This window comes from Mesocricetus auratus, unplaced genomic scaffold (assembly GCF_017639785.1).
Source record: "Mesocricetus auratus isolate SY011 unplaced genomic scaffold, BCM_Maur_2.0 Super-Scaffold_100007, whole genome shotgun sequence".
NCBI classification, from domain to species: Eukaryota; Metazoa; Chordata; class Mammalia; order Rodentia; family Cricetidae; genus Mesocricetus; species Mesocricetus auratus.
In genome coordinates, this window is record NW_024429191.1 from 75,079,007 (window position 1) to 75,103,927 (window position 24,921).

General features: G+C 42.0%; 1 protein-coding gene across 2 annotated transcripts in view; it reads right to left on the minus strand.

Moving 5' to 3' along the window:
* The window catches only part of Npepps (aminopeptidase puromycin sensitive), a 76,221-nt gene extending 60,100 nt beyond the window's left edge, over nucleotides 1-16,121 (minus strand). The window contains exons 1-2 of one of the 2 annotated variants that reach the window (XM_040749595.1): nucleotides 15,788-16,121; nucleotides 7,105-7,189 (exon numbers count right to left, since the gene is read on the minus strand). In XM_040749595.1, coding sequence (XP_040605529.1) covers nucleotides 7,105-7,189; nucleotides 15,788-16,045 — 343 coding nt within the window. In that variant the 5' untranslated portion in view covers nucleotides 16,046-16,121. The remainder of the gene's footprint in view (nucleotides 1-7,104; nucleotides 7,190-15,787) is intronic. The other variant, XM_040749594.1, reaches the window with a different exon arrangement.
* Between the last annotated feature and the right edge of the window lie 8,800 nt (nucleotides 16,122-24,921).

A 24,921-nucleotide genomic window follows, 5' to 3' on the forward strand; every position in this document is an offset into this window, starting at 1 on the left:
AGATAAATTTGTGGAATTAACTCTTTTACTTTTACTAAGTTCTGTGGAACTCAAGTCACCAGGCTCCCATGACAAGTGCATTGCCATCTTATTAGCCCACTAAAAATATTTTTAAGAAATCTAGTTTGAGCTGGAGAGATGGCTCAGCCATTAAGAGCACTGGCTGCTCTTCCACAGGACCTGGGTTCAATTCCCAGCATCCACATGGCAGCTCACAACTGTCTGAAACTCCAGTTCCAGGGAACCTGATACCTTCACACCAATGTACATAAAATAAAGTTAAATGAATGATTTTTAAAAAAAAAAGAAATCTAGCTTAAGAAATAGATAATAATAAATTATCACCATTTGAAGAAATGTTTCCCAATGTTTTAAATGCTTGGTCTTTGAAAAAAACTTTCCATACTTTATTAACTTCCTTTTAAAGTCAAAGAAAAGCCGGGCAGTGGTGGTGCCCACCTTTAATCCCAGCACTTGGGAGGCAGAGGCAGATGGATCTCTGTGAGTTCGAGACCAGACTGGTCTACAGAGCAAGTTCCAGGACAGGCTCCAAAACAATAGAGAAACCCTGTCTCGAAAAACCAAAAAAAAAAAAAAAAAAAAAAAAAAAAAGAAAGGAAGAAAGAAAGAAAAGAAAACTATATGTATGCAAATTTATCAAATTTAATCTAATCTAGATGCAAGCAATTTACCTGGAGTGTGGTGCAAACCTGCAACTCAGCAAGGCAGTTGATGTGGGAAGGGTCAAGCCTAAGACAAGTCAGGGCTATAGAGCAAGTTCTAGACCAACCTAGAGTATATAACAAGAATCTATCTCAAAAAAAGTAAAAAATACAACACCAACATGTGTAATGTCATGTAATCTTTCTTTTACATACCACTAAAACAAAAGAATTTCACTATAGCATGTCATTAATTGTGCAATGCATTCTAATTTCAGAATTTTTTTTTTGAGATAGGGTTTCTTTTTGTAGCCTTGGCTATCCTAGAACTATCTCTGTAGACGAGGCTGGCTTCAAACCTATGGAAATCTGCCTGCCTCTGCCTCCAGAGTACTAGGATTATGGGCATGTGCCACCATTGTCCAGATTAATTTTAGAAAATTTTTAAAAGCTAGAAAAATATGACAAGATACAATGGATATGCAGGCAAAAGATTTTTGTATAAAAACTACCTACTACAAACTTAAAGGTTTAATTCCTGGTCCATGTAATAGGCAACAAGAATGCATTTTGCTAACTGCTGGTGGCACAAGCCTTTAATCCCAGTACTGGTAAGACAGAGGCAGGCGGATCTCTGAGTTCAGCTAGGCTGGTATGTAGTGCAAGTTCTAGGACAGCCAGGGGCATACAGAGAAACCCTGTCTCGAACAACAAAAATAAGAAGAAAAAAAAATGTTTCATCGTTCAAATCCTAAAAGGGGACTGTACCATATCCAGAAGACACTATCATCATAGAAGAGAACATATATTTAACTTCTCTGAAGAGTTCAGTGGGACAGATTTTACAAATGGACAACAGTGATAGTGATAATATATTGACCCTAAAAGACATTTTAGGCCAGGTGGTGGTGCTGCAGACCTTTAACTCTAGCACCTGAGAGGTAGAGGCCAATCAGCTCTACAGAGCAAGTTTCAAGATAGCTGGGACTACACAGAAAAATCCTGGGGGGGGCAGGATAGCTCCTGAGGAACAACATTCAAGTTGACCACACACATACACCCCTATAGATACAGACATATACAGATACAACATACAAATTCTAGCAAGTTCCTTTACAGGTAACAAATTAATTCAAAATTTCATATGGAAAAGCAAAAGACCCTAAAGACAACACAGTACTGGATAAGAATCAAGTTGGGACTACATCACCCATCTTTAAGCCATCATGGTAATGAAAGCAGTGTGATTTTGGTGAGAATTTTTTTTTAAAAAGGCAAAAGAATCTAGAAACAAACAAAACAAAATCTCTCTGAAAATAAACTGGGTAAGACCTAATTCAGAGGTGGTGTGCCTGTATAATATGTATGAAGATTCTATCAGTGGTACACCACCATGCACCCAACCTCTCCATACAAAACAGTCTCAAGTCTATCAAAAGGACTTACTTGTAGTAGTAGGGACAAAATTCAGGGCCTCACACATGCTAGACAATTATTCTACCAATTAATTACACACTAGTCCTAAATGTTTTATTTTTTAACATTATTTTCAGGTGGGTGCACAAGACACACGTCTGTACCATGTGAGTCAGGAGATCTAACTCAAGTCCTAAGGCTGGGGTGTGGTGGATGCCTTTACCCACTGAACATCTTGCCAGCCTTGAAATCTTGGTATCTATAGTATCACAAAGGCAAGAATGGCACATAAATTTAACAACTTAATTAATATGTTCCATTATAATATAATATACATCGTTTATGTCAATTTTCACTGAAAGTCTATATACCCTCAGATTGTGTGATTTCAATTCGCAGCACTTGGCAAATTGAAGCAGGAGGATCTCAACTTCAAGGCCAGTCTGAATTATATACAATGAGTTGAAAGCAGTCCTGAACTAAAGACCTGCATCATAAATTAATAGAATAAAAAAACAACTTTTTTAAAACTCCTTCTTTAATTAGATGGCTATGCTCACATCTTGTATTGACATCCAAGTGATAAAGAAGATGCAGAATTACCAGTTCCTTGAAATAAGTTCCCAGGACTTTTTCAGAAGTTCCAATTTTAACCAAAGTTCAATGTGGCCTTTAGAAATATTTTCTTTGGGGCTAGAGAACTTGTCTATCATTCATGAGGCCCTAGAATCCAGTTGTGTGTGTGTTTTTTTTTTAAGATTTGTATTTATTTATTTATTATGTATGCAGCACTCTGCCTCCATGTATGCCTGCAGGCCAGAAGAGGGCACCAGATCTCATTACAGATGGTTGTGAGTCACCATGTGGTTGCTGGGAATTGAACTCAGGACCTCTGGAAGAGCAGCCAGTGCTCTTAACCTCTGAGCCATCTCTCCAGTCCCTAGAATCCAGTTTTAACAACGATAGATAAATGAATAACCCTTTTTAAAAAATTAAAGAAATGTTTTGTTTGATTGAATAGAGGACTCTCTTGATTTTTTATTTGCTTGAGTTAGGTCTCAACCATGTAGTCCAGGCTGGCCTCAAACTTGTGGTCCTCATACCTCACTGTCCTAAGTGCCGGAGAGGAAGTGTCACCATATGTAGCTTCCAGAAGTGTTGTGATGGTGTTGTTATTTTAATTTGAATAGATTTATTTTTAATTGTTTGACTTAATTATTTTGCTGGGCTGGGAATCAATTACCTGGAGCCTCACGACTGCTAGGCCATCACCGTACCACTGAGCTGTATCTACAAACCTTGAATGCTTTTAGGAGACAGGCATTCTTTTTAGTCTAGTTTCTGTTCCATCAAATTTTCCTAATCCCAGCCCAATTCAGTCATTTTCTTATTTGGCTGGCTACACAGTAACTCTGACTGAAACCCCTAACCTACATCTCTGTCTTAAAATTGAAATCACAGTCAAATTCCTTTCCATTGAAAATGTCTCCCTGAAATTCTCTATCATATTAATACATATGTCTTAGAGATATTTTGCTTTCATTTTCAGGCTTCCCATTTTAAGGGTCACATGAATTTTCAGAATAATGACATTAAATAAGCCCATTTCAAAGAGATGGTGGCTAATGTTATTTATCTATACATAATTCTATGAGAGAATATACATTGCTAGAAGTTAGACAAGGGCTTATAATCAAGTGTGAAGAACCATTACTTTTTGACAAGTTAACAATTTGTTCTGATGATGTATTTGATAATATTCTTTTGTTACAGTAAACACATCCACACTTCCATAAGTATATATTCAAATATACAACTATACTTCAGGAACAATGTAATTTAGGCCCTTATATAAGCCAAAGTGAAGCTGGTAAAAACGGAATTATGTACTGGAGCTCTATATGGAGGTGCTTCACCAGGGGAGGTCCTTTCTCACACACTAATGCTGAAAGCAGACATCTGATATGATACACTAACGGAAAACCTGGCACAAAATTTTCTAATGATCATTTTCTATGTGGCTTTACTCAAGCTGTCTATTAATGATAAGTTAAAAGACTCTTTACCTGTCAGGACCTGAGTTCAGGCACTCAAGAGTTTCGTATTTCTCTTGCAGAAGCTGATGGCAATACTAATCCCTGCACTGTGTAGGGAGGTGCATTCCTTGCACTGGCTTAAGTGCTAGTGATTTCACCAACCCTTGAAGTGCAGAACAGCAAAAAAAAGAGTTTTCAGCCGTTTTCGCTTACTAGTTTCTCATTTAAAAAAATATATATATTATAAAGTAAGATCTCAAATAGTTTTTTAAAATAAACCATGCCTAAAAGACAGTGCCTTAGAGTCTAACGGTCTCTCAGGATTAATGTATATCACAAGATGGCTTCTCCACCCATTAAAAACTTATACCGCAGCAATTTCTTGGCTTCAAATACTTTTCTGATTCGTTTTACCCTAAACCATCAAAATTTAGTGGCTCCTGATATTGGAATCAATTTTTCTTTGGGGGGGGAGTCTCACTGTGTATCCCTGGCTTACCTAGAACTCACAGAGATCACCTGCCTATACCTACCGCTACCATGCCTGGCTGAATCAATCTTGCATAAGGTAATCGTAGGTATTAATGGGTACTTGACATGATTCATTAGGTTACAATGTTCCCTGTTTAGAAACTAACAGTTTCTAAAGAAGCAACATGCCAGGCTGGAGAGATGGCTGCTCTTCCACAGGTCCTGAGTTCAATTCCCAGCACCCACATGGTGGCTCACAACCATCTATAAAGAAATCTGGTGCTCTCTTCTGGAAAGGAAGAAGGGAGAGAGGGAGGGAGATAGGGACAGAGGGAGGGAGAGAGGGAGAGAGGGAGGACGGGAGGACAGACACATCATACTCATCTTTAAGGTAAAAACCATAAAATACTAACTAAATCCCAGGGCAAAATTACATTGTGTGTGTGTGTGTGTGTGTGTGTGTGTGTGTGTGTGTGTGTGTGTGTGTAAAGGTCAAATCCCTGCTTACACAAACATTAAAATATCAAATCAATAAAATTACCATTTTGCAAATTACATTCTAATATCAAACCAGCTTCCCATGACTCTAGGTTTCTCCTGATGCTATAGGAGAAAAGGATTGGGAAATGTGCCTTAGCTAGTTCTGAAGGAAAATTTTGTTGTTTTCTTTTGCTTTTCAAGACAGGGTCTCTCTGTGTAGCTGAACTCACTCTACAGACCAAGCTAGCCCCAAACTCAAGAGATCCAACTGCCTTTGCCTCCCAAGTGCTGGGATTAAAGGCATGTGCCACCAAAGCCCAGTGAAAAATATTTAAGTATCTAAAAAATGCAATGTTTTATCTGAATCTCCCTCTAAAGTCTATCTCCTTAAGTGTGAACTGCTTTCCTGACTCAATGAAAGCACTAACTGAGGTTGCTCAAATCGCACATCATTGCCAGTTTAACACCATGCAGTTGGACATACTTAGAAATCTTTTAAATACCCAAGCCCTTTCCTGCAGTTTGGTAAGGAAGTATTTGTTCTTTGGTTTTTTTGTTTGTTTGTTCATTTGTTTGTTTTTGGTTTTTAGAGACAGGGTTTCTCTGTGTAGCCCTGGCTGTCTTGGAAGGCCAGCCTATGCCTTGTTTCTTAAGCAGGCTAAATTTATTTTACTAGATCTGCCTATCTACACTGGATGGCTTATTAACACCCCAAGCTGACTTAAATGTCCTCTAACTAAAAGCTAGCCTTGATTTAACCGTCTCAAATGTTTCCATTTTTCCAAAGAGGTGAAGAAATTGATTATTCTTTCATTTACTAGGCAATCTTTCAAAAGTTGGCACTCAATTTGAAGAATCTGTTTTTCTAAACTTAAAACGCAGCAGTTCAACCTCACAAACTAAACCACTAAGCATAAGCTAACTACAGCAACAGTATGGACAACCACTACTATCTCATCTTCCTACCAACAAAACATCTTAGAAAAGTCAAGACACAAATGCAAACCCTTAAAATAAACCTATATGCTTCTTTTCCAGCATAATGTAAAGAAGAAGAATAAAAAATAGGAATTTTTAAAAGTTTCAAAACTTATTCTATGTCAAATGAGATTTTCTGCAAGTAACCGACAAAATATTTTGACAGGAAATGTTAAGATACAAAAACAAAAATCAATTCGGCTCCATTCTTCTTATGTGGGAATAAGAACTGAACCCCAAACCTATTACAACCTTTTTGAAATTACAACATCTACAATAGTTCTCATTTTAAAGTGGCTAATAGGGTTCCCACACAAAATACACCATGCTTCTTTTTTTAACATACTCATGACTAATACCAGTATCTAGCTTCTAACCTTAACACTTGGCCCCAGGAAGCAAGTACTTTTTTCAGTTATAAGTAAAACTATCTCAATTAAACCTACAGTTCAAGGAGGTGAGGTCTTTTAAGAAAAATACATATAAAAATAAGCTCCTTTAATGAAACTTTCATGTTCAAAGTACTTAATTTAAAAAAAAAAAAAACATGCTGGGAGGTGGGGGCACAGGCTTTTAATCTCAGCAGCAGGTGGATCTGAGTTTGAGGCCAGCCTAGTTATAGAGCAATATCCAAGACAGTCAGGACTACACAAAGAAACCCTGCCTCAAAAACAAAACAAAACAAAAAATCAGCTTTGTTGTGCTTTTTATTATACTCTATTTACATGTATAAAAATGTGATCTCCCAGGATAACAACATAAGTTGTTTCAAGTAGAATTCAAATTGTGACTCTTATCACTGAATACATGTAGATAATTCCCATAAACAACTAACAGACATGCTTTGCATTGTTTGAGACAAGAGTCTCACCATGTAGACCAAGTTGGCCAGAAACATATAGTTCTCTTGCCTCATCCTCCCACCCTTAGGATTACAGGTTTCCACCACCATGCCTGGCTCATTTTAAAGTAACCAGCACTGAAGTCTCAATTTGAAAGTCGGAATCAGTCTGTCTCTGTCTCTCTCCACATACCAAATTAAAATGGAAATCAGGTCTTACCTTCATCTCCTTCTGGTGCATATGAAGCTGTAATAATGTCAATATCAGCACAGTTCATCACAATCTGATTGGTTGCCTGCCTTACCTAAGAAGAAAAGAAAAACAAGCTATTATCAAAGGTAGCACAAAAATATGTTCACCTTCAACCTGGGCTAATGTTTTATACAATTTTTTAAAACCTAGACTGATTATACAATAGTAAGAACAAGTAAGTTGTTTGTTTTAATACTTCAAAGCAACTCATTTTTTAATTTATACTAAAAACAATACATGTTCAAGTTTTTCATATTATTTAAATATATGATCAGTAAATAAAATCTTTTCTACCTAAATCTCTCTCTCTCTCTCTCTCTCTCTCTCTCTCTCTCTCTCTCTCTCTCTCTCTCCTTTCTCCCTCCCTTTTCCTCTCCCTCTCCCTCCCTCTGGAAAAGTTGAGCTGAAAGTTGGGCAGTAATGGCGCTCGCCTTTAATCCCAGAATTTGGGAGACAGAGACAGGTGAATCTCTGTGAGTTCCAGGACAACCTGGCCTACGGAGTGTTCCAGGTCAGGCTTCAAAGCTACAGAGAAACCCTATCTCAAGAAAAAAAAAAAAAAAAAAAGGGTGAGCTGAAGACCAGTTCTCTACAGAACAGGAAGCATTCTTAACAGCTTAGTCAATCCTCCAGCCCCCTAAACCTTAGTCATTTAACTGAATTTTAATTTCAAGAAAAAATGTTTTAATTTTTTTATTTTTATTTCTTTTTATGGTGTTTTGCCTGTATGTATGTCTGTGTGAGGGTGTCAGATCCCCTGGAACTGGAGTTACAGACAGTTGTGAACTGCTATGTAGATGCTGAAAATTAAACCTGGGACCTCTGGAAGAGCAGCCACCAGTGCTCTTAAGCACTGAGCCATCTCTCCAGCCCTTCAAGAAAAATTTAATACAAAAACCTTTCTTACATATTACACTAGTTACATATTGTATTAGCACATTGAAGCCAAGAGGGTTTCCTTGAGACTAAACTATGATATTAAAAAAACCTCAAGTCAGCCAGGAATTGGTGGCGCACGCCTTTAATCCCAGCACTCAGGAGGAAGAGGCAGGTGGATCTCTGTGAGTTCGAGGTCAGCCTCGTCTACAGAGCCAGTGCCAGGACAGGCTCCAAAGCAATACAGAGAAACCCTGTTTAAAAAAAAAAAAAAAAGAATTTTTTTTCCAAGACAGGGTTTCTCTGTGGCTTTGGAGGGTGTCCTGGAACTCAATGGGTAGACCAGGCTGGTCTGGAACTCACAGAGATCCAAGTACTGGGATTAAAAGCACGCACCGGGCTGGAGAGATAGCTCAGAGGTTAAGAGCACTGACTGCTCTTCCAGAGGTCATGAGTTCAATTCCCAGCAACCACATGGTGGCTCACAACCATCTGTAATGAGATCTAGTGCCCTCTTCTGATGTGTACATGGAGGCAGGGTGTTGTATTCATAATAAATAAATTAAAAATAAAATAAAATAAAAGCACCCACCACCAACACCCGGCAAGAATTACTTTTTTAAGAAATGATACAACATAGCATAAAATCTCCTGCCCTGCCTAGGAATCTTTTGTCCAGTTTATATAGACTATATACTCTATTTACAGCTAGTAACTTAAGAAATCCAGGTTATCAGATTGACTGTAGAGATGTACAAGTGCTTGTATTTTACTTAGTAATGGCCCAAAGGTACAAAATTAGTAATATAAAGCTTGTTCTTCAATTAAAGAATGATAAAGCTGGGAACGGTAGCACACATCTTTAATCTCAGCACTTGGAAAGCAGGGGCATGTGGATCTCTTAGTTCAAGACTAGCCTGGTCTACAGAGTTCCAGGACAGCTAGGGCTACACAGAGAAACCCTGACTTGAAAAACAACAAAAAAAGAAAAGCAGAGTAGTTCTTTTATCATGAGGCAACACTCTATACAGGAAAGACACATAATATGCCCCCATGATTTGAAATATAAAAATGTTTGTGTATTTATTTGTTTTTGTTTGTTTGTTTTGGTTTTTTTTGGTCTTACCAGACAGGGTTTCTCTGTATTGTTTTGGAGGCTGTCGGTCCAGCCCAGCCTCGAACTCCCAGAGATCCGCCTGCCTCTGCCTCCCGAGTGCTGGGATTAAAGGCATGCGCCACCACTGCCCGGCAAAAGTTTAAACACAGAATATTGACATTTATATTTTGCAACTACTTATAAACACGATAAAGTTAAAACTGTATATAGGCATATTATGTATCTCTAAGTAGGCAACAGGAGTTACCTTTGAGCATAGTAAAACATGAAAATGAAATTTAGTGGCATTCATGACTATCTCCCCTCCCCCCTCTTTGAGAGAGAGTCTATGTATATCTGGCTCCTGTGGACCAGATTAGCCTTGAGCTCAGAGATCTGTCTGCCTCCCAAATGCCAGGATTAAAGGTATGTGCCACCATACCCAGTCTTTTTTTGGGGGGGGAGCAGGGTCTCATGTAGCCCAGACTAGTCTTGAATTCACTGTGCAAATGAGGATGACCTTAAACGTCTACTTCTGATCCTCCTGCCTTTACCTTCCAAGCACAGAGATTACGTAGTGGTGCTAGGGAGCCTATGTGGGCTGGAAAAGCACTCTAAGTTACTGAGCTGCAACCCCAGTCCTATCTGTGACCTTTCCCAAAAAGTAGTATGGACAGTCTGAAGCAACAGGGCAAAATATTAGATCTAAGTAAATTATTTTCTATATTTCTAAAACATTTCCTGGCTTAAAATACAAATTCAAAGAGATTACAAATGACCAAAAAGGAACAAAACCACAGGTTCATACAGTGTTCAATAGGAAATCTCTAAAATCTGGGGAGCTGAGCTCAGTCAACAACACAACACCTATCAGAAGGCTCAGTTCTTTGCCACTGATTCACATGCAGATTAGAACAGGCTCATTTATTTATATAGCAAAGTTCAAAGAAGCTTCATAGGTAACTTACATCTATCAAAGTTGTATTAGACATTGATAATCTAGAACCGGAAAGTTAAACAACAACAAAAAAAGTTTGCACACAATGCCAGGATAGATAATACAAAGTTCATACACTAAAGCTCATATCATTTACTTAGAAGAGAATCCACCATCAAACTCTCACTTAGAAATTCATTTTAAGCTCAGACAAGCTGGCTTGACTTCCCCAGCTCAAGTTCAGTAGACAGAAGAAAGGACACTGTACACAATAGGCACTGTGACAAGACACAATCCTCAGCAAGAAGCAATACGCCTGAGAGCAGGGGACACACAAAGCAGCTTTAAAGGACAGGTACTAAGTTACTAAATTACATAGTGCACAGTTTGAGGTAACTTCTCTAAGTATTCTAGCACCAATGACAGATGCTCAGAATGAGCCAATACTTCAATAAAGGAAAAAAGAAATCTAGAGTGTGAATTATAAAGCTTAAACATTTCCATCCAAATTAGTGAATAAAGTTTAGATGGTTCAAAGGTAAGTTTTTTTATTAATACATAAAAGTTGTATTTTTGAGGAGTGGTGCAGCTGGGGACTATTCATTAAGTTGCTGCACAGCCTAAACCCTAAGCATGTACTCTGCCACAAGCTGTGGTTTGCTTGCTTTTTTTTTTCTTTTTCTCTCTTTCTTTCTTTGTCAGTCTGTCTGCCTCTGTCTTTCTAGACAGGGTCTCACTATGCAGTCATGGCTGATTTGAAACTGGCCTTGATAGCCTAGTGATGGTGGCACACGCCTTAAATCCCAGCACTCGGGAGGCAGAGGCAGGTGAACCTCTGTGAGTTCAAGGTCAGCCTGGTCTACAGAGTGAGTTCCAGGAAAGCCAGAACTGTTACTGTCTTGAAAAACAAAACCCCAAAAATAAATAAAAAAGAAACTATCTGGCCTTAAACTTGTGGTAATTAATTCTCCTGCCCCCTAAGGGTTAAAATTATAAGCACAGCCACCAGGCCCAGTTTAATGCCATATATATTTTTTTTTTTTAAGATTTTATTTTATTATGTATACAGTATTTTGTCTGCAAGTCTGCCTGCACGCCAGAAGAGGGCACCAGATCTCATTTCAGATGGTTGTAAGCCACCATGTGGTTACTGGGAATTGAACTCAGGACCTCTAGAAGAGCCAGTGCTCTTAACCCGCTGAGCCATCTCTCCAGCCCTGCCTTATATTTATTTTATAGATTCATTTTTTTAAAAGCTGGACAGAAAATATGAGCAAATTCCTTATTACCCACTGTGGTAGTTTGAATAGGAATGGCTCCCTATATTCTTGTGTTTGAATGCTTGGTCCTTAGGCACTATTAGGAGGTGTGGCCTTGTTGGAGTGGGTGTGACTTTGTCACTGGGGAAGGACTTTGAGGTCTCAGAAGTTCCAACCAGGCCTAGTATGGCATTGTTTTCCTGCTGCCTTAGGATCAAGATGTAGAACTCTCAGATCTTTCTCCAGCACCATGTCTTCCTGAGTGCCACCATGCTACCACCAGCCATGACAACAAAAGACTAAACCTCTAAACTTTAAGCAGTCTGAATTAAATGTTTTCCTTTGCCTGGCAGTGGTGGCCCAGAGGCAAGCAGATCTCCATGAGTTTGAGGCCAGTCTGCTCTACAAAGATAGTTACAAGATATCCAGAGCTACACAGAGAAACCCTGTCTAGAAAAAACAAAAAACGGGGTGGGGGTGTTCCTTTATAAGAGTTGCTATGGTCCTGGTGTCTCTTCACAGCAATAGGAAACCCTAAGGCACCCATCTTCTAAAGTTTGTTTATTTGCTGGGCATTGAACACAGGTCCATGAAGCATTCTATTAACACCCTTCACACCATAAATTTAAGACCAATTAATGAGTTAGCATAATGCTAACATATTATTAATTTTGGTGTCCCCATGATTACAGAAAAAAATATGAAAATTTGGGCATAAATTTTCAGAACACGGGGTTAACAATAACATTGACTGGGATGACAAACCAACTCCAGGATCTGTAACCCTCCTCTTGCTGCCAGAATAGTCATTTGCAACATGGATATTTTGTTGGTAGAGCCCACAGACTTTGTAGTATATTCTGATTTCTGGGCTGATACATATAGAGTAGTTCCAGCCACTTAACCAAGAACTGCAGTTATACTCACATAAGCCTAGAACACAATTTAACCAATCATCAATAATGGCAGATTAGATTTTGAAATATATAAAAATGAAAATGAAGGGCTGGAGAGATGGCTCAGAAGTTAAGAGCACTGGCTGGTTCTTCTAAAGGTTCTGGGTTGAATTCCCAGCACCCAAGTGGCAGCTCACAACTGTCTGTAATTACAGTTCCAGGGGGCCTGACACTCATGGCAAAATACTAATGCACATTATGAAGAAAAAAAAAGTTACTTATAAATTAAAAAGTGAAATGGATTATATAGGCCTAAAAAAATCTCTCTAGGCCCATAAGACATTTCAGAGCCCATGCCTATAATCCTAGTGCTCCAAAGGCAGGACAGATGAGCATATCAGGGTGGCCAGGAGCGCTCAGTTGAGTTCCAAGTCAGGCTGAGTCACAGAGAAAGATCTCATTTCAATCTGAAAAGGTGTCTATGTGCCAGGTGCCTTTAATCTCAGCACTAAGGAGGCAGAGGTGTGAATTCAAGGCCAGCCTGGTCTACAAAGCAAGTTCCAGGACAGCCAGGGCTACACAGAGAAACCCTGTCTAGGAAAAAAGAAAAGAAGAAGAAAGAAAAGTCATCTATATCAAAGACTATTAAATATATATATTGGTTTTCCAAGACAGGGTTTCTCTGTGTAGCTTTGGAGCCTATCCTGGCACTCACTCTGTAGACCAGGCTGACCTGCAACTCAGAGATCCACCTGCCTCTGCCTCCCAGGTGCTGGGATTAAACAAAAATTGTAAAAGATAATTTTTACATAAATACACATTTTCTAATTTTTTTAACTTTTCACAAGAGTCCAGCACCTGAGACCAGGTTAAAAATTCACCAAGTTTCTAATACGTAACCTGTACAAATACTCTGCCATAAAATTTTGCAACTCTAAACAACTACAGCAAACAAGCAATCTGCCATACTACGTAATACGGTATCAAATGTTAACAAAGTGACCTAATGTCATTAAACAATCTGAAGTTTAGAATATTTTACATTTCCACAGTAATACCACCTAATGCTACAATTTAAACACACAGCTTCAATTTGTGGATCTAGTTGCTTTAACTACTGTTAATGTTACTTACACTTCCAAAGGGACAACTAAAAAGTCCAATCATCCCTTAATCAACCTGTTAAGACTCACTATCACCCCATCTTCGTGTTGCCACCTAGCCTGAAATAAATTTATTTCCCAAGGGGGAGGGGACTGAAGGCCAAGAAGATGGCTCAGTGGATAATGGCATTTGCTGCCAAGACTCTTGACTGGCGTTTGATCCCAGAGTCCACACATGGTGAAAAGACAGAACTCCCAAAAGTTGTCTCATGACCTCTACATGGCACCCGAGTGTGTGAACAAACATATGCACTCACAGGTAAACACACAAAATAAATAGATGAGGGAAATGTTTTGTTAATTCTTTGCAAAGTCTATTCTATTAAAAAGGTCCACTTATTTCCTTGTAGCAAATTCACCAATCAGGCAGACACAATGGTATGCTCCCAGAATCTGCTCTGGAGGCTGAGGTATGAGATAGTGAGTTCAAGACCAGCCTGGACACTAGATCTCCATCTCAAAGATCCTGCTGATGGCTAACATACAACCTTGCGCTTCCCAATGGCAGAAGCAATCTCCCACGTATTTTCATCTCATTAGAGAAGTAGAATAGGGGTAAAAGTGATTGCTATGGAAGCCAAACAACCTGAGTAAGCACCCAAGATCCCACAGTGAAAGGATAAAAGATGCCAAAAAAGTTGTCCTCTGACCTACATGCCACAGCACCCACACAAAATCCACCCACTTACAAACACATTTCTTTAAAAGGGAGGGGGGCAAAAGCAGCATTGCTGCTTGCTGTTCTAACACTTTAGTAAAACTCACTTAACAGTAAACAAATCTGTACTATATACTATTTTTTCCTCAAATTTCTTCATTCAATATGTACACCATCCAGAATTATGAACTCAGGTCAAATTTTTTTTTTTTTTTTTTTTTTTTTGGTTTTTCGAGGCAGGGTTTCTCTGGCTTTGGAGGCTGTCCTGTAACTAGTTCTTGTACACCAGGCTGGTCTCGAACTCAGAGATCCGCCTGCCTCTGCCTCCTGAGTGCTGGGACTAAAGGCGCGCGCCGCCACCACCCGGCAGGTCAACTTAATGTTAATGTTAGTCTTTTCACATAATTCGAACTCATCCAAGGCTAGGTCCTTCTTCCAAAGATTTGTCAAGTCACAAGGCACTCTATCGGCCCCCCTGCCAGTATACATCAAACTGAAGTCATCTGGCATAAGCCAGTTTCCTAAATAACTCTTTCAAATCCGAATTTAGACACTGACATGGGTGCTGGAAGAGCAGTCTACGCTGGCTAAGTCATCTCTCCAGCCCCTAACAGAATACTTTAAGTTCTGCACTTTTACACCAATCTTCGAACTGAGCGGCATACTTTTCTGGCTTTCAATTCACGAGCGCTAGTCCACATTCTCTCATTGCATTGCAACACACACCCTCATCCTTCAGGTTGAGGCCTACTGGCCTAGCTTCCTCCACCCCTAGAGCTGGAGTAGGAAAAGAAACGGAACCAACTAAATTTACCACCATTCCTTTCACAGACAGCTATTAAACACCTCGAAATGTTCATCTCCGATTTCATCTAACACAACATGCACCATGGTATCTATCATAAACGTCCGTTTGGGACTTTAGGGGCCATCTATACTAATGGTCTCCAAAAATCAAACAATACTGCCAGATAATGCTTCGGGGAGGAGAAAGGAGAGTATGATTCACCAAAAACTGCCAAGAAGAGTAATGGAATATTTTCACCAGTGGCAGGCTAAGACTGAGAGCTTTCTTTCAGAGGGGACTGCTAAACAAACGTAACTGCAGCTATAAATCCACCAGCTTCAAAGGTTTCAGGGGCAAGGCAGATAGAAACGCGGAGCTGGGGTCCTCCCGCAGCTTCTCTGGAGGTTAGGGGAGAACAAAGTCACTGCTGCACTGTCATTTGAGGGGAAGGGGGAGGGGGGCGGAACATCGTGGAAACCCGGCCCCTGGGCAGGATCAGGCCGAGAGAACTCGGTGAGGCTGCCTGGGATTAACATTCTCGTTCCACTCTCCCCCTTCTAGACGCTCCCCTCCTCGCTCCCGAGTGCCTGATGATCTCCCCTTCCGATCCATCCCCCGAGGGGTGAAGGGACAACCATCTCAGAACCGAGTCCGCAAGGCTGGGACCGAGCAAGCACTCTTAGACCCCTCTAGCTCCCCACCCCCCACCCAGCCTCCTCCAGAGCTGGGGCCCGGAAGGCGGGGACCCGAGGCACCGCACACAGGTGTGTGGGCCCCCGAGGGGCGCACCGCCCTCCGCCCGCCAGCTCCCGCGGCGCGGTCCCCTCCCGGCCAGGCCCAGCATGCCAGCCTCGAGGGGCGCGCCGCACCCGCCTCCCGCCCGGTCCCGCGGCCCACGCGCCCAGCCCGCCCCGGCCTCCAACCCAGCCCGCGGGCGCGGCCTAACTGCTCGCCGCCGGCGCCCCAGGGTCGCCGTACCTGGGCGGCGGCCTCCAGCTTGCCCTCGAAGGTGAAGTCCAGCAAATCGGGCTTGAGGCAGAGGCTGTAGTTGATGGGCGACACGTCGGCGGGCAGCCGCTCGAAGGGTCGCTTCTCCGGCATCGCGGCGAGGCCCAGGCTGTGGAGGCGGCGGCGGCGGCGAGAGGAGCGGCTGAGGAGGAGAAGGAGGGGAGGAGGCGGAGGGCCGAGGAGGAGCAGGCGGCGAGCGAGGGAGGGGGCGGCGGCTGCCAGCCACATCCACCGGGCGCGGGCGACCGCCTGCCGAGAGCCGCCGGGGAGGCTGGGGCGGGGGACAGACCCAGCGGGTGCCTGGGCCGGGCGGGCGGGCGGCAGTACGGGCGGGCGGGCGGGCGGGCGGGCTGCCTACGGGGAAGGGGGCGGAGGGGAGGGCAGGGGAGGAGGGCAGGGAGGGAGGCGGCGGCGGCGGCGTGCGCGGCCCCGCGGGGCGGGCGCGGCCCCGCTGAGGGCGCGCGCCGAGGGCGGGGCGGGGCAGCGAGGGCGCGGCCGGCCTACGGGAAAGCGCGAGGCGGCTCTTCGCGCTGCACCTGTCGGCGGGCGCTGCTCGGCCTGTGACGGGAAAGAGCCATGAAGGGCGTGGAGGAGCTGCTGAGGTGCTGTGGGAAATGGAAGCCTAAGCAACCGGCGGTCAGTTCAGCCGTGGTGACTGTGGAAACTGCCATTCTACCTCAGCGGTATAATCCTGACCTGAGGCTCTTTTCTGTTAAATAACTAGTCGAAGGGATGACCTGAAAACATTTTTTACCAGAAAACATTTAGTTCTCCAAGTCGCTCCAGTAAGCGAAATCTGAACATTTGGGAGAGTGATTTCAAACATTAGAAAGCTGGATTCCATCCCATGATTTAATGTTTAAAACAAGATGCTTCAGAGCCGGGCGTTACTGGCGCACGCTTTTAATCCCAGCACTCGGGAGGCAGAGGCAGGCAGATCTCTGTGAGTTCGAGGCCAGCCTGGTCTACAAGAGTGAGTTCCAGGACAGCCTCCAAAGCCACAGAGAAACCCTGTCTCGAAAAAAAAAACAGAAAATAAAAACAAAAAACGACATGCTGCTTCGGAGTTGGGCCTGGAGACTGAGGCAGGAGGATCATCACGGGCCAGACTGGTCTCCAGAGTGAGTTCCAAGATACTCTGGGCACAGAGATTTTGGCTCAAAAAAGCATAGATAATAAATAAGTCTCTGGGACCTTATCTCCTTGTGGTGATAGGCATTGAACTCATAGCTTCCACACAGGCTAGGCAAGCCCTTTGCCACTGACTCATACCCCAAGCTCCTCGTTTTTTGGTTGTTTCTGCTTTTTTAAATGAAAAGACCCTTTACCAATTGTAACTTTCAAAAAAAGTCCTAATTGTGAGTTTCTCCGTTCTGTAGTTATCTCTCTAATTTAGACCTATCTAAAATAAATCAAGGGAAAAAAATATCTAATCCTAAAAGCATGTATCTTTATAAGAAACTTAATTTCCAAGATGCAGTGGAGAATGTCCCACAGGCATCACAGGCATCACACTTGAAGCCACTGGGTAGAGTTAAAACAACAGAAATGGCGAGGGGGTGGTGGCAGCGGGCGGCGGCGAAAGCCTTTAATCCGGAGAGGCAGAGACAAGCAGATCTCTGGGAGTTCAGGCCGGCCTGGTTTAAACACTGAGTTCCAGGATGGCCAGGGCTATACAGAGAAACCCTATCTCTGGGGGAAAGAAAAAATAAAAAAAAGGAAATTCGTGACTCGCCCAAGACCTACGTACAGCTAATAGCTGGCAGAGCTGGGTTAGGGACCCAGTCATTTCTCTCCTTGAGAACTTTACAACAGCTCCCTTCTTCATAATTCTGCCATTTTATTTTACCTAATCCAACTGCATATCAGCTCCTTAACATGTTTTCATTTAAAAAATACCCAAAAGGCTTCCTTGTGTCAAACTAAAATTGATTTATAACCATCCAAGGCTGTCTATGAGCTGTTTTGGCCTTAGGGTTAGGGTTAGGGTTAGAGATCCGCCTGCTTCTGCCTTCCTAGTGCTGGGATAAAGGCTTGTGCCTCCACTGCTCGCCTGACTGGTTTTTGTTTTTTCTTACCTGTTAACATAAAAGTCTCCAGTCTAACCTGTTTACTGTTTTGCCCTTACAGCTTGCTCATTTGCCTTCTACCATTGCTCATGAATTAGTGCTGGAATGGCCTCCTCAACCTTTTTAGTCAAACTTTGCCCCTCCCTTCCTTACCTTGCCAGGAACAGTTCTCACTAACTCCACCCAGCCCTTTCCCCATAGCTCTGGTACTCAGCCTGCTGATTTATTTGTACTGCTTATATTTTGCAGTTGAATATTTAGAGTATTCGTTTGGTTTAGTTTCTAAGAGAAATACTAGCAAGAGTTAGCATCTCCCTCCCCCCCCAGACAGGGTTTCACTCTATAGCCCATGCTGGCCTCAGACTCAATATATATAATATAGGCCAGGCTGGCGTGAAACTATCATTATTCTGCCCCAGCCTCCCCCAGGGGGTTACAGTCATACACCTCCACCAGTTTGTTTTCTTTTTTTCTTTTTTTTCTGAGACAGGGTTTCTCTGTATTGTTTTTGGAGGCTGTCCTGGAACTCACTCTATAGACTAGGCCGGCCTTGAATTCACAGAGATCCGCCTGCCTCTGCCTCCCGAGTGCTGGGATTAAAGGCATGCTCCACCACTGCCCGGCCTTTTTTTTTTTTTTTTAATATTTTCCCTTTCTTCTCCTTTTTTTCTTTCCTACCACCCCCCCTTCTTTAGTCAGGGCCTCACTATGTTGTCCTGCCTAGCATGGAATTAACCAAATACAGCAGGCTGGCTCCTGACTCACAAAGATCTGCATGCCTCTGCTTCCTGAAAAGTACTAGGATTAAAAACAGAAACTGCCATGCTATGTTTCTTCTTTTTGAGACAGGGTCCCACACTGAAGCCCTAGATGGCTGTAAACACATAGTTATCCTCCTGCCTAGACCTCCTGGGTGCTGGGATTACAGGTTTGAGCCACCACACATAGCTAATTCATTTTCTTTCTGCTTCATTTACTTTTTTAAGAGCTCACTCTCTAATTCTTTTATTGCTTCCAGTAGTAGACCCTGAACAAAAGACACCTCAGTTACTGAGATGACTAGCAATTGACTAAGAAAGAATGTCTTATATAGTCTGTGCTATCTTTCCTGTATAAGATCTATGCCCCACAAACTGTTCAACCTAAGACTAAACAATCTTTTACTAAATCACAGGATTAAAATGAAAATTGCACATGGCTGGGGTGTAGGTTTAGTGTTAAAGTGCTTGCCAGACATGTGCCAAAGGTCCTGGGTTCAATTCCCAGCCACCCACAATCCAAAAACAACTTCTTACCAGCAGGAATTTTGAACTTTCTGAGAAGGCAGAGAATAACCCTATTTAGCCCCATCCCTGATGTATAAAAATCCAGGAGATTTCAGTATATCAAGCTATTTCCTACCTGGGACTGGATAACTCCCTAACATATATTCTATTAAGTCTTTTCTAAAAGAACTGAAATGGAGAATTCCAGGGCTCTTGGAAATTCTCCATGGTGATTCCAACAGAATAGGAAAGTCAGTGCTACCATGAAATCATCAGTCAGCCTTACTTTTAACAGATTTCTAGGCACCTGTTTACCAAGCCAAGCCCTTGAAAATATGCAGATAATAATAAATCCTGTTCTAGTCCATGAGCTTCAATAAAAGCTTAAAAGGGGCAGGCAAGATGACTCAGTGGGTAAAACCACTTGTCTCCAAACCTCACAATCCTGAGTTTAGCCCCAGAACCCATACACTGGAGAAAAGTCCTGACTCCTGCAAGTTGTCCTCTGATCCCCATTTATCCTGTGACAGAACACACAGTGTCCACTCATGGGGGAAGGCATATGAGAAAGAAAAATAGAGGGCTGAGCCATCTTCCAAAACAAAAAACCCTAGTATCTTAGCTTCATTAGCCAGGTGTGCTATGAAGAATCGTTGGAAATTGGAAGGGGAAACCTAACATAGAAGTTCACACCCTCCTTTACATAGAGAGCTTGAGACCAGCCTGGGCTAAATGAAACCCTATCTAAAAAAGAAAAAGAAAACAGACTGGTATAGTGTCCTATACCTTTAATCCTAGCTCAGAAGGCAGATGCAGGTGGATCTCTGGAAGTTCAAGGTCACCCTGGACTATATAGTGAATTCCAGCATAGCCAGGCCTCACAGATAAAACCTGTATAAAAAACAAAATAACAATAAATAAAAATTTAGAAGTCTAAGAAAATAGACTGGGGATATAGCTCAGTAGTACAGCTTTGCTTGCCCTGAACTCAAGACTCTGAGGACACAAGAAGATGATTTCAGTGTCATCTCTGACCAAGAGCAAGCCATATACATTAACTGTCTTGGCTTCAACATCCACAAATGAGATTTGTGTTTCACTTGTGACTTGACATTTTCTGTGAAGAAGTGTTCTTTTTGTTTTTGTTTTTTGTTTGTTTGTTTTGTTTTGTTTTGTTTTTTGAGACAGAGTTTCTCTCTGTAGCCCTGGCTGTCTTGGAGCTAGCTCTGTAGACCGGGCTGGCTTTGAACTCACAGAGATCCAACTGCCTCTGAGTGCTGGAATTAAAGAAGTGTGCCACTACCGCCCGGCACTGTTATAATATGGGTAAAAAGCATAAAGGATACATGGAGAAAATGTAGATCACTGAAAGAGATTATTCAAGAAAAATATTTTTTTTGTTTTTCGAGACAGGGTTTCTCTGTATTGTTTTGGAGGCTGTTCTGGAACTCGCTCGGTAGACCCGGCTGGCCTCGAACTCACAGAGATTCACCTGCCTCTGCCTCCCAAGTGCTGGGATTAAAGGCGTGCGCCACTAACACCCAGCAAGAAAAAGATATTATAAGAAGTTAGAGTAGGGAGACAATATCCAGACAGAAAAGAAACCCTGGCTGTGGGACATGGAAAGAAGACGTAAACACGGGGGGGTCATAAAACCCACCATGTTAGATCAAAGCGAAACATCCTTGACTTGGAAATTATGACCTCGACATCAATTTCAAGGGTGGAAATTATAACTCTGCTTCTACTAATATGAATCTCATCTGCAGAATATGATGAAGGGGTTCCAAAAGACAGGGACTTTTACAAAGTTGGAGCATAATCCATCTAGAACTGATACCAGCCTTGGTTCTCTTCTGAAAGTTAAAATGGCTGTTGTAATGACATTTGGAAATGTAAATAAACAGGAAGTTGTCACTCTCTTGTGTTCATGAAAGGGAAGTAGGTTAATTCAGTATACATTAAGAAGCATATTATACTTACAGGGCAGTGTGGTAGTGAATGCCTTTAATCCCAGCACTCAGGAGGCAAAGGCTAGTAGATCTTTTTGAGTTTGAGACCAGCCTGGGCATATATATGATGTTTGTGTGTGTGTGTACACACACATATATATAAGAGGTTTTTTGTTTTTAATTTGGTTTTTGCTTTTTTGAGATAAGGTTTCTCTGTGTAGCCCTAGCTGTCTGAGAACTTGCTTTGTAGATCAGGCTGACCTCAAACTCAGAGTTTGCCTGCCTCTGCCTCTTGAGTGCTGGGATTAAAGGTGTGTACCACCACTGCCTGAAAAATATTTTTTCACTTTTTTTTTTCTCTTTGTTCTATGGTGTTGAAGATTCTAACCCCATGACTTGTTCTTGGTAGGCATGTGTTCTACCACTGAGCTGCACCCTAGCCCAGATTTATTTATTGGAGAATGGCAACTGTAGTCTGTAGATCCAACTGAAGCCAAAGATTGGTCCTATTTTGTCCAAAAGATTTCTGGGGTTTTTTTGTTGGTTTTTTTTTTTGTTTGTTTGTTTTGGTTTGGTTTGGTTTGGTTTGGTTTTTCGAGACAGGGTTTCTCTGTGGCTTTGGAGGCTGTCCTGGAACTCGCTTGGTACTCCAGGCTGGCCTCGAACTCACAGAGATATGCCTGCTTCTGCCCCCCGAGTGCTAAGATTTCTGTTTTTCTTAGTGTCTTTCCATCAGGAAATTGAAAGGGTCATACATTCCCACCTGCCTTATTTCCTTTTGAATCCCCCACCCCACTACTACCTTTCTCATAAACATTACTAAAGTTTATCAACCCTGAATGACTGGCAGCTACACAACAGACCCAGCCCATTCACTGGTGATCTCCAGAATGACTTGGGCCACTAGGGAGGCAGAGGCAGGCGGATCTCTGTGAGTTTGAGGCCAGGCTGGACCGACAGTCTCCAAAACAATACAGAGAAACCCTGTCTTGTAAAACCAAAAAAAAAAAAGAATGACTTGGGCCTGTTCACGTCTGTTTTCTTGAGAAGTGTGAGCCACCACAACTTTGTAGAATGTGTTAGGGAGCAAAACCAACAACTGCAGGCAAGACTGCAGATGTCTGTGTCTGCAGTGTGGATTTCTGGAATGCAACAGCAATGTTTCTCGTGGAATCCCAAGCCTTTAAAGGTTATAGTGTTCTGGTGCTGGCATTCTGGCATTGGGTTTCAACCACATTTGCACTGGCTTAAAAAAAAATTCAGCCAGGAGATGGATCAGTGGGTGGAGGCCCTTGTCACACAGTCTTGGCAACCTGAGTTCCACACCCCCAGAATCTATGTAAAAGTGGAAGAAGAGAGCAAACTCCACAATGTTGTCCTCTGATCACAAGCATGACTTGGCACCTGCATTCAACACGTGCATCATTCATGTACATAGACTCACACAGGCACAAATAAATAAATAGGAGCCAGGGAGATGGCTGGAAAGTTAAGAGTTAATACCCAGATTTGGTTCCCAGAACCCAACAATTATAACTCCAGTTCTAGAGACTCTAACTTACTCTTCTTGCTTCCTTGGGAACTACATATAGTATACAGACATACATGCAGGCAAAACACTCATATACACAAAGATAAATAACTCTTTAAGAAGAAAGAATTTAGAAAAAAATCATTGTGGACTCAACTTGAACCAGAGCATTGATGTAATCAAGAAGATTAAAAGCATCAACAGCATGACAATAAGTCTTAGAGCCTCAATTTCTCCACCCTTGGCTCTTTTTCTGTTTGTTTCTTAAATCCTTGATGGAAAGAACTGACATCAGAATTAGGCCTCTCTCAGTATCTGATCCCATGCCTAGCAGAGAGAATAGCCCAGCCCTTTTCCAACCCCAGTTTAAGGGTGGTGAAGAAAAGAGATCCAAGACTCAAAGGTCTGCCAACACCTGGTAGAATCTCATCTCATGGGGTGTGACTTTATAACAGCAATTTTCCTTGGAGTCTTAGCCACATAAATAACTGAAGATGACAGTTCTCTGTTGCCAACCTCCCTAGAGTCAGTATTGAAGTCAAAGCATTTAAAAAGCATAAGAGACTAGGCATGGTGGTAAATGCCTGTAATCACAGAACTAGAGAGCAGAGGTATAGAATTAAGAGTTCAACATCATTTTCAGCTACATAGTAAATTTGGGACAGTCTAGATTACATGAGACCTTTCCTCAAAACAAAGTGGAGGGAAAGCTGGGAATTGGCTTGTGACTGAACTGGAAGAAAAGAACGATACTAGAGGTGAGTGAAGAGAGATTGTAAAGCCAGCATCTGGGGCACTTCCATTTTCAGATATTTTTGGGGGGAGAGTGAGGGTTGGTTTCAAGACAGTGTTTCTCTGTGTAACAGACCTAGTTGTCTTTTCTATAGACCAGACTGGCCTGGAACTTACAGAGATCTGCCTGCCTCTGCCTCCTGAGTTCTGGGATCCAAGGTGTACCACTAGCCTGGCTATGGAGCCAGCTTTTTTTTTTTTTTTTTTTTTTTTTTTGGTTTTTTTTTTTGGTTTTTTCGAGACAGGGTTTCTCTGTAGCTTTGGAGGCTGTCCTGGGAACTCACTTTGTAGACCAGGCTGGCCTCGAACTCACAGAGATCCGCCTGCCTCTGCCTCCCGAGTGCTGGGATTAAAGGCGTGCGCCACCAACGCCCGGCTATGGAGCCAGCTTTTAAGAATCTTTTTTAAACTATAAATACAATCTCAGATGTAGATTCAACATCTCTATATTCTGAACCAACTCAAAGAAACCAAAGAGAGAAAAAAAAATCAATCAGACCTGCAAGCAGGTTTCTGGCTATGGTCTATTTTAGTTCAAAGTGAGATCACGCTGAATAAAATACACATTCACTGAGAACTGAGAGACATAGCATGAGTACCTTAGGGACCTGACATCAGAAATTAGGGCAGGTCAAAAAAATCTTTAGTCAAAAGATAAAAGACACAATTTAAACTATTCAAGAGAGATTTATGTTCTTATTACCCCACACCTATGTTAGCTCAGAATTGGAAGCGGAGATGTTATCCAGTCTTCATCATCAAACACACTGAACTCTGGGGTGTCCTGACCTGGTGTATACCTGTGCCAATGAGATGCCAAAATATGTCATCTGTCTTGAACCTTATATACTTTTAAGTGATTCATTGATTTTTTTTTTATCCTACAGCAAGAGGAGCTCAGTAGATTGAGGGGAAGTGACAGAAAGTTTGACAGAAAATGCTAGTATGACTGTTGGTCAGGGTAAATCATTTAGTTTATTAACCCTTTGTCCTTGCACTTTTTTCAGGAATTAAAATATTGGAGTTGTATTCAGGTTGGATTCACACATGAATTTTGCAACTTGAAATTCTAAAATCAGACATGTTTCCAAAAAAGAAATTGGAACAAGGGATGGGGTACACTGGAGAGAGAGCTTGCTGCTCTTGCCAAGGATGTAAGTTCAGTTCTTAGCATGAACATCAGGCAGCTCACAAACACCTGTGTCTCCAGCTCCAGGGGATTTGACTTGCTCTTCTGGCCTCAATAGGCAGGATATTCATGCACACACTCTCTCACATGCTTGCCCCCCCCAACACACACACACACAGGAGAAATTCAACTGGGAATAAAGCCTACTTGCCTAGCATGTATGAGGCCCTGGATTCCATCTCCACATTGCCAAAACAAAACAAAACAATTCCTACAACATAGAAATTAAAATCAAGGAATTCAGATTGCAATGGGAAAATCTTCAAGTCCTTTTTCCTAACCTTTCTTCCACTCTGTAGTAAAGGG